Source organism: Protopterus annectens, chromosome 1.part0 (assembly GCF_019279795.1).
Source record: "Protopterus annectens isolate FY-2018-M chromosome 1.part0, PAN1.0, whole genome shotgun sequence".
NCBI lineage: Eukaryota > Metazoa > Chordata > Ceratodontiformes > Protopteridae > Protopterus > Protopterus annectens.
Window position 1 is genome coordinate 192660927 of NC_056725.1, and position 15973 is coordinate 192676899.

General features: G+C 36.9%; 1 protein-coding gene across 1 annotated transcript in view; it reads right to left on the reverse strand.

The window, feature by feature from the left end:
• The window catches only part of LOC122798578 (acrosin-like), a 174269-nt gene that overhangs the window by 21882 nt on the left and 136414 nt on the right, over positions 1 to 15973 (reverse strand). Inside the window, exon 3 of the mRNA XM_044067990.1 lies at positions 11173 to 11309. Coding sequence (XP_043923925.1) covers positions 11173 to 11309 — 137 coding nt within the window. The remainder of the gene's footprint in view (positions 1 to 11172; positions 11310 to 15973) is intronic.

Consider the following 15973-nt stretch of genomic DNA (forward strand, 5'->3'; position numbering starts at 1 on the left):
ACCAGGAGGAAACCCATGCGACCACAGGGAGGACATGCAGATTCCGCACAGAAAGCACCCCAGCCGAGGATTGAACCAGAGAACCTCTTGCTGTGAGGCGGCAATGCTAACTGCTGCACCATCATGGCCACCCATTGAAAATACCACTATCCAAAACAATAAATAATGATCAGACTGGATTTATATATCATAGTCACACACATGACAATATTAAAAGGATAATTTCTCTTATAGATTATGTTACAAAGGTAAATAAAGAAACACTCATAATTGCCTGAGATATAGAGAAAGCTTTGATTCCCTAAATTGGGACTATTTATTTAAAATCCTAATGTTATTTGAATTTTCTGCATCCTTTGTTCATCTCCTAAAGAATATATATACAAGTAATTTAGCATATGTCAAGTTAGGTCCTTTTACCTCTGAGTCTATACATATAACAAAAGGCACTAAACAAGGATGTCCCATGTCACCGATTCTGTTTGCTCTGGCTATTGAAATATTGGCAGATTCAATTCATAACAATATAAAAATCAAAAGAATAGATGTTTATGACAATACAATTCTAAAGTAATGCTATTTGCTGATGACATATTACTAACATTAATACAAAAGGGACATTAGAAGAATTATATATATTAATTGACAAATTTCACATGATTTCAGGACTCCATTTCAATAAATCAAAATGTTTATTTTTAAATAAAAGAAAGAACTGCAGACTAAGGGGATCACATCAAAGGGAAACACAAATCTACCTTAAAATAGCTAGGAAATGAGTTATGCAAGGACAATAATGAATTAGTCTCAAAAAACTACAATAATATCATAATTACAATTAAAATCTCTGTGGAAAAATGGAACAAAATAATACTAACATTTGAAGATAGACTACAGTTAATAAAAATGTTTTACTGCCCAAGATCCTAGATATAGCCTTGGCAATACAACTGTTACCAGAAAGGAATATACTTAAAGAAGTAAATTCCTGCCTAATTACATTTTTATGGTTTCCCAAAAGAAACAGAATAGCTTTAATACATCATATCAGACCATGGAAACAGGGAGGATTAAACTTTCCTGATATAGAAACATATATAAACGCATCAATATCTAAAACAACCTCAGCTTGGATAAATCCAAATTACTCTGCAAATTGGAAAGATTTACTAACTGTAATATCAATAAATTAATTTGATTTACAAAAAAAAAAAAATCAAATAACAGATAAAAACAATTTGCTATGGCACATATTATGTATTAGTATGCAATATAACATAACTAAACCCACTAAAACTCGTATGATTAATTATTATATTAACTAATTTAGGAAAACTATTGATGCAAATACAGATTTGAAAATCTGATTTGATCTTTTAACACCATTTATAGTCACAAAGAACTTTCCACATAAAATATATATAGAAATTATTAATTCCTGGGAACAGAAAGGATTTGTCTGTTGGCTCCAAAGTATCAAAGAACTAAAAATTTTAGATATGCAAGCATTAAAAATTCCACAACAGGACTGGCTAACTTTACAGAGTATTCTGTCATATTCATAAGATTTACATAGAATAATTAACAATTCTTCATTTAAAGAAATACCTACATTTACGAGATACATATATGAAATCATATATAATGACTTTGACATGGGAAACAGTATTTCAAAATTTTACATAATATTGATAAACTATAAAACAATACCCAAAACCTCATGCTGGAAATATATAACAAAAGGACACTCAATACAGTTAACTGAAGATATTAAAACAAATATCTTATTGATAAAATGTACATCCTTTACACAATACTGGAAAGCGTTTAATTGGAAATGCTTGCACAGAGCATTTTTAACCCTAGACAGAATCAGTAAAAGTAGTTCTTTCATAAAAGGAATATGTTGGAGATGTGAGCAAGTACACAATACAGATTGGAACCACATTTTCTTTGATTGTGTTAAAATTAAGCCATTTTGGAATGGTATTAATAACTTTCTACAAGCTTTATTTAATGAATCATTGTATTTAACTAAAGCTCTTGTATTATTAAATATGAAAGAAGGTCCTCATTTGAATAGGTCAAACATGTATCTAGTGTGGACTATACTTGCAATTTCAAGGAAGTGTATAACAAGATGATGGAATACAAACACAATACCAACTTTGGAAGACTTTTACAGCCTAGTGAAGATCACAGCATTATTGGAAATTAAAATTAAAGAACTAAAAATTTATCCAAAGCTATTTATCAACAACTCTTGGGGAAAAGTCTTATCATTGATTGACACTATACAATAATTGATCAGACAATCTGATAATGGATTGGACACACTTATAAAGTAACTATATACATTAAGATCTATTATAGTGTCAGGCTAATGTAAATAGTGTACATAGTTATTTAAGATTTTGTGTATAAATACTATGGAATTCATTCAAACGTATTTGAAAATAAAAAAGTGTTGAGAAAAAAAAAGAAATATGTATTCAGAGTAAGCTTCTGTACTAGACAATGATGATTCAAATTTAGCTTCTAACTTTGATTAGAACAAAAAGCAAGAGAAGTATTGGGAGCAAATAACTAGAGAGGGAACGGTAATAGAATGGGAATAGGCCAATAATGTATTTGGACTTGCAGGCTACAGATTGCCTTCCCTATCAAGGATTGATATCAAAGTATAGGCAAACAGAAAGAAATTGTGGGATCTTAAGTGAAAGACCAGCACTGGTAGAGTTATTAGTAGAACCTAGAATAGAAGCTGCTGTTAAAAAAGGGATAATTAGTGAGGGCCATGGTCAAGATGGTGAATAGCTAGCAGCATACAATGTTTGTTCTGCTTCCTTTCAGTTTTCTGACAATATTTTATTATACAAACTTAACAAATATCCATCTACAAGTACATGTGAGTCTTCCAAACAAGTCTGAAATGGCTTTGGAAAGAAAAATCAAGTTTTTATGATTTTTCTATATCATTTTCCTTTTAGAAGTTTATTAAATATTTTCATAAAATGAGCCACTCTATAGTAAATTATCCAGAAACCTCAGTGAAGAAGGAGCTACAATCTATTTTGAGTAGTATCCAGGATATTTCAGTTAAAATGGACAAACTTGAGATCAAAATAGACACTATAAAAGAAGAATGTAAAAAAAAAACAAAAGGATATGTTAAATGAAGTTATAAAGCAAGAATCTGCACACATTCAACAATAGAGTAAGTATATCCTGATTTTGCCTTTCAGTCACCCAGGACATCCTCTTAGGTAGTTCTACCTGCAGAGCAAATGGTCAAGCTCATGGCTATCAATGTTTTGAAGAAAGCAAACATGGTAGCTCCTATCTCCATATACTCAGATGAAATTCTTTACTTTCCCATGGAATGTCTCCCCTGGTTGCAGACTCTGGCAGTAGGCTTTGTCTTTGCTTCCACTGTGATTAGTAAGGCTCCCCAACCTCTGCCAAAGACCATCACCACCTGTATAATGAGTTACATGCCTGAAAAATACCAGGGAAGTAGGTGTCTTTGTCCTCAACCTTTTCCTTGAAGGCATTAAACTAGTGCATGTAAATGCAAAGATTATAGTTTATGTAAATGAAAAGATTATAGATAGACTTGTTAGTTTAATTTGCCAAGCCATTGAGTGAGATGATATTCAGGCAGCATAACTTGTTTTCAGTAATGTCAACATGTAATTCATTTGCCAGTCGGGCTATTTACCTCACCCATAATACTGTGGATGGCTCTGTTAGGGTAGCAAACACAGGCCTTGTAGTCGCAATAGGACTCTACCTTATAGACTTTGTTAAGAATTCTAAAGTATGATTTTTAAACAACCCCTTTGATGTATCTTTGCTTTTTGGAAGTCTGTAAAAGCTGAATTATAAAGGCATTAAAGTGAGAGGATTACTATCTTTAAAGACGGGGTGAAATTCCAGGCACCTCAGCATCCATTTTCAAAGCTGGAATTCGTCCCACACCAGCTTTGTTTTCTGCACCCCAATGGGATACCTTTCAAGGCTCTGGAAAGCACTTCAGGAGTAAAGGCAGTTTTAAGAATTGGCATACTCCCAGAGAATGTAGTTTGCAGCAGAACAATCATGGATTATGCAGCATTTCCTTTTGAAAGTCACTTTTCAAATTCCTGAAGTCTTGCCCAAAAGCTCCACCCTGGAGGTAGTCAGATATCATCTGTCCAAAGGTTCAAGGACTTCCCTTACCTGAAAAGCAGATCCATCCATTCATATCCTAGCGACCTCCAGGGTTTGTTCTCAGTATATTCAGTGTTTGGGCAATGCATTCATCCTTATAAGTCTCATATGATGCCCTCTCAGATCATAGCCTTCATTGTTTGCACTTTGAACATCCCAACTTGCCGTGCTTATCTTCCATAGGAAACGATTCTTCTTATAAAATGTATTTTATGTTAATAATGAAGATAGGTTATATCCCAGCATCCCTTCTTCAAATTGTGACATCCAAATAATGCAATAAATATTCATCCAGGTTGGGATAATTTGGGAAAAAACTGAAAGGTCATCTGATACATTTTATCTTGCAACAATATTGATCAGCAAAATAAGTATTAGTACACATTCATACCCTGTCCTCAAGAGAGAAGATATAAGGTGAATGGATGAAAACTGTGCAAAACTTTCAAAAATGCAGTAGTAAAAAGTAAATCAAAAAAAGGAACAGATTGATATATATATTATGCATTTGACAATGTTATCAACCCTTTAGGCATTAAACCTGAAGATGTAAGGGCCTTCATTCATATTGGCACAGAGACTTTTTGCAAAGACACTTTTCAGAAGTTTGAGACTCCATCAAAGTTCGTTACTTTGATAATACATTTCTTAATTTTCTATGAAATAATTATCTGTTCAGACGAATTGATAAAATGTTTAAAAAATTGTGTTTACAATTTTAAACTGCTGATGCTAATGATAATGAGATAAGGGTGTGTTTTGAGAACAATTTAAAGTAGTGTATAAAATTAACAAAAGTTATGATGATTGCAAAGTTTGGAATGGAAGATGAAAAATGGTCTGATTGGATGTTAAAGAAGGAAAAGTGATGCATTTTTCCAATTTTCTAAAAATTAATGGAAGGAAAAGGATGTTAAGATATGGGAGACAACTTAAAACTTCTTTTCAGTGTGGCCTATGGGATAACTTAATGACTGCCCAAAGCATAGACGCTGCCAATGTGGGGAAATAGATACTTGGTAAAGGAAATGCATAATGAAGTATAGAAAATGTCATAACATTTTACATTTTTGGTTAGACTGTGATAAATAACAGAATGTCCATACTATAGATCAAGTGCTCATGATAATACATCCATTGTTTATACTGCTAGATCCAGTTCTCATACTACTCATCCAGCAAATTTCAAAAAAATGTTTCAGTGGATGACATTTCCATAGCTGCTACATGAGCATCACTGAATACTTTTGCATGACACTATAAACTGAATATTATTTTAAGGTCAAGGTAAGCTGAGCTATTTGTTTGGAAAGGACATAATTTCTTTTGTTTTGTTTTGTTTTTTTTTTGTTCAAGGTTAGTCGGGCGGATATTTTGTAATGAGCCACAAAAGAGGATTAGCTTTGTCATAGACATGATGCAGTTGAAACTACCACTGTGAGATACAAGACTTATTTACTTATAAAAATGATATAGCTGCACTAGTAGTTTAATCTGTATCACCACTGCCACCCAACTACCACAAGTATGTTGTTTTGCTTGCAGACAATATTGTTTTTTTTTAGTTTTCTCTCCAGGTCACTCTGACTTGTGGGCTTCCAAGATCTTAACAAGGGGCTTTGAAATTGAGAATTATGCTTAAAGCGAGGGAGCAAGGTGGCCTGGGAAAGTTTTATGAGGTGAGCTAAGTATTTGCTTGACATAGTCATAGAGATGAGAGAGTTAATATTGTCAACACCGATTAATCAATATAGCATACCTCTCAACTGTCCAGATTTCCACAGAATGTCCAGATTTTTGCCTCATATTTTTGGTCTGTTCCTCATAAAATGTGTGGTTTTCTGAATTTTTTTTTTGGCAAATCAGTCAGGGCTGAGTTCAAGTTTATAACAACAACACTTAAAATCTGTCCCTGTTATTGGAGCTTTGTCCTCCCATTATTTTTTGTCTTTGTCCAGATTTTTTGTGCTAAAAGGTTGAGAGCTCTGCACTACAATTAAGTACAGAATTTTCTTTTTTGTCAAAAATGTAAAGATATTCCATTAAATGTGAATTGCCAGACCATGTTAACCTAAGTTTTAAATAAACTATCTGTTGGACTGCTACTCACAAGCTACATAACTGCCACTGCAGAATCTTATTCAAAGCTGTGATTTACTAACCAGTATTTGAAATTGTTATTTAGGAATAATTCAAACTTCAATAGCATAGTTCATTTTGTGTCCCTATAAAAAGATCATATAAACAAGAAGGTCTCAATTCACATAGCAGTAATGCATGAGTCACCAAGTCAAAATCCTTGGAAAGATCAGTAAAGAAGGCCCCCGGTGACCTTGTGTGCCTGTTGTATGAAATAGTGGTGCGTAAGATGAAACAGTGGTGTAGCATTGCCATGCCCTATGTCATGCTGATGGCCAGAGAACACACCATATATCTAAATGAAAGGGTGCAGCCTTTTCCAGCATTTGGCTAGTGGGAAAACCCATGATATTAGTATAATAGATTTTAAGTCTGACCGGGAGTTCAAATCTTGCTTTGGGTTAAATGTTGTTTTCAATTCAGGTTCAGATTCAGATAGAGTTCAAGTTGCACATTGGTTCATTTCATTCTCTAGGCTATTTTGCTATGTTTGTTCTAGATCAGCTGTATATCAAACTTTTGCAAGGTTAGTATCCTTCCTCAAGTAGTAACATTAACAAAGTGCTGCAGTGCATCATTGCATCCCATTGCCCTATTAGTCAAGTATTAAGTGAATATACAGAACCAACTGATATTGCCAACATCCTGGCAGATAGGTTCAGTGCTAACTTTACCCCACTCTCATCCCCTAAAGGGCCCATCTCTATACTGGAAGAATGCAAAGTACCTGTAATCATGGCTGCACAGGTAAAAAACACACTCTCCAAAGCCAAGAACACAGCATCCATGGGACCTGCATCCATGGGACCTGACAACATCCCAGGCTGCATTCTACATGAACTACAGAATGAACTGGCACCCCACCTAAGTACCATGTTCAATCATAGCCTCACCTCAGGCTTTGTGCCCACTGAATCGCGCACAGCAACAGTTATCCCACTCCACAAAGGAGGAGCCACCATGGACCTCGGGAACTACAGCCCCATTAGCCTGATGAGCCTGGTCTGCAAGGCTATGGAGCATATCATCATGCAACTTATAAACAATGACATTGGTAATCTCCAAACTCTGGACCCTACCCAGTTCGGGTTTGTAAAAGGCAGATCATGTCTCCTAAACCTGACAGACTTCTTTGAAGCGGTTACCAAAGCTGTAGATGAGGGTAAGGTGGTACACACAGCTTATCTAGATCTCGCCAAGGCTTTTGACACCATCCCCCACTCTGGAATTATAGACAAACTCACTAAACCATGTATAAATCCCTATGTCACAAGATGGGTTGCCAACTGGCTCACTGATCGAACCCACACTGTGAAAGTAGCAGACTCTAAATCCAACTTCAGACCAGTGACAAGTGGAGTACCACAGGGTTCAGTCCTAGATCCTCTCCTGTTTGGTATCTACTTCTCTGAAGTACAGGCTAACACAGAAGTTCTTTGGCTAACAAAGTTCACAGATGACTGCAAACTAGGAGCCATAATCAAATCTCCTAACAATGTGGACATCCTACAAAAGAGCCTCACTGAGACAGATGCCTGGTGTCAAAGCCATGGCCTCAAGCTCAATGCCAAAAAGTGCATTGTCATCCCTTTTGGTAAAAACTCTGTACCCATGAACTACCACATAAGTGGTAGCCTACTTAACACTGAAAGTGCGATAAGAGACCTTGGGACACAGGTGGACAGTAGTCTCTCCTTTGATAATCACATCGCCACAGCAGTCAGGAAATCCTTCTACATGGCACACCTCATCGCAAAAGGTTTCTCATCCAGGAAAAAAGAGGTCATTGTTCCCCTCTACTCATCACTCATTAGACCCATTATAGAGTACAACGCCCCTTTTGGTATGTACCTCACAAGACATCTACAACAACTGGAAAGGCTGCAGAAATACCTCACAAAGAGGATTACTGGCCTCAAACAGATGCCCTACGCAGACCGTCTCAAAAAACTCCAGCTTTACTCTGTCGTATATCGCCTACTCAGGGGCAATCTCTGCCTAACATACAAAGCTATGTCAAACCCAGAGCTGTTGGACATGCTCCATGTAAAGAAATCCCAATCCCTCTGAGCTACACACTCTAGGGACCTAAACCTTATCACTACAATAAACAGAACATGCTGGAGGGATAGATTCCTGTCTCAGAGACTTCCCATACTCTGGAACAAACTACCTATCTATATCAAACAAAGCTCCTCATTAGCACTCAAGAAAAATCTTGATGATCGGATGGGAGACAGAAAATTCACCCTGGGGATCACTTCTGTGGCTCTGCTTGACAGGGGCACAGGAAAATAATTTTCTTGGGTGGCAAAAGCCACGATACTGTTTGGCTAGGCTTATATAGGCCCTAGGGCCAATAGCCTAGTACCTACCTATGAACCTATGTTGAACTCATCAATCTCTGTTTTCTATTGAGAATTACTGCTGCCATGATTTCTATTTGCAAAGCAGCTGTGATTGTATATGGTCTTCTCTCTGTTCTCTAATCGTGATTAGTATACTTAGTAACTGAGGTGCAGAGGACCTATCTGCTGCAAAAAAAAATAATTTTTAGCAGATGCCAGCCCAGTGGTGCAAATCTGGCAGGAGTGGGCTCAGACTGCTGTAGAGCTGACTAGAGGAGATAGGATGAAGAAGTTGACAGCCAGCAGTCCTAGCCCAGAGAAAACTAGGAGTGGGAGGATAATGCCTGGGAGACCCCTGGCAGACAGAAGAAGCCTCACAGGATAACTTAGGCTTAACACAGAGTACATTTTTGTCTAACATCAAAGACTGACACAATACTAGTTTCATGAACTTTAATTATACCCTGACTTAGAAATGGGGTCCATTCCTGTCATGGTATTAAAACGACCAAAAACTTGGAGAAATTAAACTGGGATAATGATGATATGATGGCCTGATATTATTGCACTAGCCACCACCTTAATGGTCAGGATAATTGACTTCTGCTGCAAATATGACAGCTCCCACCCTAAGCCTGCACCACCACAGTGGAACCTCTGCCCACTGGAGCTATTACTGAGTAGCACTGAGGCAGACTTCCCAAAAAGTCGGAGGGGGACAATTTGAAAAATAGTCATGTCCAAGATACCTGAAAAGAAATAATGGGGGATTAAAAGGTAAGGATATACAGAAACTAGGGGGAATAGCCTAAGGACCTGTGGGTTGGGAAGGGAGTCAGAGAAAGAATAGTAAAAAAATGCTTCTTAGTAGGTTTCACCTAAATAAAAGGTGCAACTTTTTTAATTTAACTGAGCCTTTATATAGTTGTAGCTTCTGAGTACATTGGGAAACATTGCTGGGAAGTGGCACAAGACCTGTGAATATATATATATATATATATATATATATATATATATATATATATATATATATATATATATGGGTTCCCTTCATATGAATGAAATTTCATATGAACAAAACCTGGAAGAGCGGGACCAGATGTTCGAAACTTCAGAACATCGAAACCCCAGAAGCGCAAAATTCAAAATCCCGACATTAAGGGATTGTGTTTAGCACTTCTGGTGCTCCAATGCCCGTAGGTATGTATGTGTGTGTAAGTGTCTGTTTGAGGGGTAGTGGTGTGTGTAAGTGTGTGTTGTGAGTGTGGTGTGTGTTTGTGAGGGAATGTAATGTGTGGGTGTGAGTGTGCCTTGTGTGTCTGTTTGTGCGATCTCTGAGTTAGAATAATAAAGAAGGGGGGTGTGGGGTGCAGGGGGGCTTGCCCCCTGCCTATACGGTTTCTAGTATTGTGTGTTAGGTACTTTGGGGTTGTTATGTATGTATGTGTGTGTTTGTGATGGTTGTGTTAGTGTTTCGTGGTTTTGGGTTTCATTGTTGTGAATGTTCATTGTTGTGGGGTTTCGTTGATGTGGTCTGATTGTTTTGGGTTTCGGTGAAGTGGGATTTTGTTGTAATGAAGTAGATCCATATATATATATATATATATATATATATATATATATATATATATATATATATATATTAACCCAGTCCATAGCTGATACTGAAAGACCTGATAAAAAGAAGTATGGATGATAATCTTGAATCTTCACTGTCAGCTTTTAGCTGATATGATAGCTATGAAAATGCAGTATTCACTGGAAATTGCACAGTTAACAACTGGCACAGACTGTCTAGTAGGGCATTTAGGGTACATTAAGTAAAGATTACTGTGCTTTTTTGAAAAAAGGATTCCATCTAGTAGGTTTAGTAAGTAGCTGATAAAAACAGGCTGTTTTAATGTAGTGACATGAATAGCATTTTTACGGATGACACCATGAATGCAACAGTCATTGTGTTTGATTTTCAGACAGAAATACATGCTTTTTTATTTCAAATGCATGTTTAATGACCAGAAGACAGGCTGATTATATCAAAATATAATACAAATAATTATTTTTTTCATAAAGAACAATTATTATAAAGTTTACTAAACAAACTCCATCTACAGGATGTTTGCATAATGTCTTATTTATTCATGTGTTAATGTAGTACAACCCTCTAACAGCAGCAGCCTCTTTTCAAAGGTGGTCCAAAAAACCTTGGACTGATTAAGTAACTTGTTCACTCATGAAATCAGAGAATGACAGAATAAAACCTAGAACTACAGGATGAAACCTGTTAGCAGCTCCTAACATTTGTCTTCTGTTCTGTATTGCCAAACTGTCATACTTCTTATCATGTGGTATAGAACAACACAAACAGTAACCAATTATCTGAAAAGATTATCAGTTACAACAAGCAAATAATTTGAATTTCCAGCACGTTTGTCATTTATGTCATAGCTATAAAGATTAAGCCTTCTAAGCTTACCCTGCAGGCATCCACAGATCCATCTAGTTTACCAGCACAAAACATGCCTCTTGCTAGTACTCCCCAATAAAATTCATTGCAGACGTCCACTCCAAAAAGATCCACTTCACCTTCCTGTAAAGAATCTGGGTTACTACCTAGGAAATAAACAAAAGAATAAGCTGATCTGTTTTTTATTAATATTCACAATAGTCTGATGTTTACTTTTTCTGGTCAAAATGACACTGTCATGTTTCTTTAAGTTAAAGTGGAAAAATAAAACGGCAACAAAGTAACAGTCTGATTTTGTCTCTTGAAATATACTATCATATCCTTGATTTTTTTTTAATTTCTAAGCTGAATTATAGTGTTCATCTAATATCACCATAAATCCCAGACTCTAGTCCCTTTAACATGACATTGGCTGTTCAGTTGCGTCCTACAATAGATACTTTTCTCATCTCAGACAGCCATCATACCCAGCAATACTAGTGTAATTGTTGACTGTGTACATTTTGGATGTCTGATAGTGGTAAAAATAAAACATACTTCACAGAAATGCACACTAGTTCTGCAAAAACAGTCTGTTTAAACTGAGCAAACAAAGGTTAAGTTACTTTCACCCACAGACAGCTTCCTTCCCCACCTAGCAGTTATAACCACTTTGCTGTTTACACCTCATTTAATAGTGATAAAAGATAATACTGTTCTACTTCTTAGCACAAAAGTTGTGGATGAGGCAAAAATATATTTTCTTTTTGCATTAGCATATATTTTCTTAAAGATATGAAGTCTGAAACTCAAATCTCTGTCATTATTTAGTGAATGCCATCCTCAATAATTTGCCAGAAACCACATATTTTATAAGAAATGGATGAAACAATATGTGCACAATCAGGAGAATTCTGTGAAATCAGGGACAGTTGAAAGCTACATAAATTCAATTTTGTTTCACCTAAACAATAGCCATAAATATTGCAACCTATTTCACGCAAATGAACCTTAGTCCTGAAAAAACAGGTGGCTAACTAAGCAATGTCTAGTTAAGTAAGTTACTTTACTCCACAAACAGCTGCCATTCACCCTGACTACAGTCATAGCCAATCTGTCATGTAAACCTCATGCGACTATGATAAAAAGTGATATGTCTCAACCTCAGTCAGGAGCAAACCCAAAACATAATGAGGGACAAAAGACCAAAATCAGTGAAAGACATTAAAAATTGCTCTTATACACTTAAAAAGTTGCACTGGCATACATGTTCTGAAGGATATGCTCTCTGAAAAGTCAGATGTCTGTTATCATTTAGTAATTGCAATCCTTACTGATTTGCCAGAAAACCACAGGTTTTATGAGGCACTAACCAAACATATTAGGCAAAGTCAGGGGCATTCTATGAAATTAGGGACAGTTTCAATTTTGCTTCACACTAACACTCAGTAAAGAATAAATATTACAATGTATTTCACACAAATGCCTTCTAGTCCTGTAAAGCCAGACTTTCAAATGAGCAAACAGCAAGAGAGTAAACTGTTTTCATCCACAGTCAGCATTTTTCCTCATCCAGTGCCTTTAGTCCTCAATGATTTGCAAAATCAAAAATTTAATGAACAAAGACCAAAAATATAAGGCAAAATCAGGGACATTCTGTGAAATTAGGGACAGTTTCAACTTTCTTTCATGATCACAAGAGAATAGATATTCCAGCATGTTTCATATAAATGCACACAAGTCCTATCGAGGCAGATTTTAAAATGACTGAATGATGAAAGGATAACTTACTTTCATGCATAGTCAGTTCCAGCCCAGTGGCTGCAGTCTTGAATGATTTCCCATAAAACCAAAGATTTTATGAGGTACTGTCTGGGACAGTCTGCAAAATCAAGGGGAGTTTCAACTTTGTTTCACATACAAACAGTAGCCAGAAAATAGTGCAGTCAGACTTTAAATTGAACAAAGAGTAAGTCGCTTCCATCTAGATTTTAAAATGTTCAAACAAGAGGAGGATAAGTTGCTTTCATCCACATCCTCTTATTCCACCCCCACTTAGAGGCTACAAGCCTCTATAATTTTTCAGACAACCAAACATTTTATGAGGCACAGACCAAAGCATAAGGCAAAGTCAGGTACAGTCTGAAATATCTGGGAAAATTAATTAACTTTACACACAAACATTGGCCAGGAAATCATGCAGTTAGTCTTTAAACTAAGCAAATGATGAGCTACAATCATTCAGACTTTAAAATGATAAAAGGGTAAAAAAGGGCAACCATAACCAGCACCCCCCCCCCAATTTAGTGGTTGCAATCCTCAGTGATTTGCCATAAAAACACTTTTTTGAGGTGCAGTCCAAAACTTGAAGCAAAGTCCAGGAGAGTTTGCAAAATCAATGACAGTCTCAACTTTGTTTTACACACCAACAGTAGTCAGAAAGTAATGTGGATTTTAACCTAAGTAAATGACAAACTTCTTTCATCCAAAGCCAGCATGCTGTTCCCAGAGACTACAATTATCAAAGTTATATCTGCTTGCCTGACGGGATACAAAAATACTTATCTCATGTTACCACAACCCTCTACAGCAGTCTGCAGCTCTCCTCTATCCAATTTAATATTTGTGGGCTTCCATCTCATTGCTTTCCCAAATGAATCATGAGGAGGCAACCAGCAGAAATATACAGGATCATCTGGAGAGGAGCATTAAATAATGCATTTATTTTAAGTAAAGAACCATTTATTACCAGTAAATAAATAAATAAATAAATACATAAATAAATAAATAATGCAGCATCACAGGCCAGTCCTGCTTACATTCAAGTGATAAGCTCTGCAAGTATACAGAAGAAATACTCAGTGTCTGACAATTAATGCTTTTTAGTTTACTAAACAGAATCATGTTTTGTTAATGATTATGTTCAGCATATATGCTAACTAAAGTGAGTAGGTTGTTAGGAACATAACAACTTTTTTTTAAGTATTTTGTTGACTGGCAATGGGCGCACTGGATCTGTGGGGCCTGGAAATCTGCCTGAATCACCCCTGTTATAAACCGTCACTACACTGGATGTCTCATCATGGGCACCCATAGTCAAACCTTGCTTTATTATCTCAGAGAGGTACGATGGGTAACCCAATGTCTTAGTAAGGGAGGACATAGAAGGCCATGAGTTAGATGTCCAAGAACTCAGTCCACAGGTCCATAATTCCAAGATAGATGTTGCAGCTAAAGGAACTCAAAAGTTAAGAATCAAATCACCTGTTACAGGTTCCCTGCAGTTGGCTAGAATGCAGGTATCCAGCAGGACTCTTCTACTCCTTCATATCTCAAAGTGTTCCTGAATAGTAGATCTCCTTGGCTTCCAGTCTTCAGCAAGCCATAAAGTAGATACAGCCAAGCACTGATCCCTCTTTTTACTGGAGTTTCCCCAGCAAAAGAAAGAAAGAGTCCTCTTCAAGAAGATGAAGGACCACTCCTCTGTATCTAAGGAGAAATAATTGGATAATTCATCCCAGATATCCTCCCCTTTAAGATATAGTAGTGATACAGGAGATGCCATTTCTGCTACCTCACCCACAAAGGAAATCTCATTTGTAGGCACTCTTTGCAGGACAGCAGAGTGCTTCAGATGAAATGCTAAAGAGACATCAGCTGCCCCCCAAAAAAGATAATGTGCTTCCTGCCCCAAATATTCTCTCAAATGTCAAGGAAAGCAGAGTGCTAGACTGGTTTGGATAGAAGGTATAAACAGCTGCCACTCTAGCCTACATGGCCTTAAATTTTGAGATGCATATGACCAAATTCTAAATTACTGCCCTACACCAACTGACAGAAAAGATTGAAGTGTCCAAGAGGGACCTGAGGGCAAAACTGCTAGAGTTCACCCAAGATGTTGGTCTGGGTCAACCAGTGCCAAAGAATGTGGGAATACATTACAACGGACAAAGGGATATTAGAAGTCATGTCTCAGGGCTACAAACTACACTTTGCATAGAAACCAAATTTAACACGTATCCCTCCTATACAAAAAGACTAAGTGCATGCAATACCCCATATCCTGTAGGAACTCCTACTATCACATGTCCCCAGAGAAGAACAAACCAGGGGATTTTAGTCAGGGCTTTTCCTGGTACACAGGAAGTAACAGGAATGAAGACACGTCTTAAACCTCTCAAAGCTCATTGCCTGCTTCAAAGTGTCCAAATTCAAAATGTTGACATTACAGGCCTGCTAGCACTCCAGTTTCCCAGGCCTTAATGGTCACTTTGGATCTCAAAGATGCCTGTCTCCACATTTCTGTTGACAAGGCCACAGGTGCTTTCTCAGTTTAGAAGAAGGAGACTCACACAACCATTTTACTGTGTTGCCCTTTGGACTAGCTACTACACCCAGGGGTTTATAAATTGGCTGACTCCAGTTGTAGCTTACTACAAATCAAAGGTTATTCACATCTACTTTTACTTGGGCAGCTGCCTCATTCAGGCATTGCCATAGGATGAGATATACAAGGGCCTCCTATTCACCATATAATGCCTCCAATGTTTTAAATTTAATTCAACATTCCCAAGTTGTCTCTTACACCTTCCAAAAGAGTGACTTTTCTGGGGCACTCCTGGACCCCAGCTGACAGACCCCCCCCCAGGAAACATTGAAAAACTAGGGACAATGCTTCCACAAAATGGCACAGAAGGAAAAGAAAGTGTCAATCAGGGAATGCCTCAGAGCATTAGGTATCAGCCACTCAGATGGTTTCCTTAGCAAAGATGCAAATAAGAAAAATCCAGTGGTATCTAATCTATTTGCTGCCAACATTCACAGTCCATAG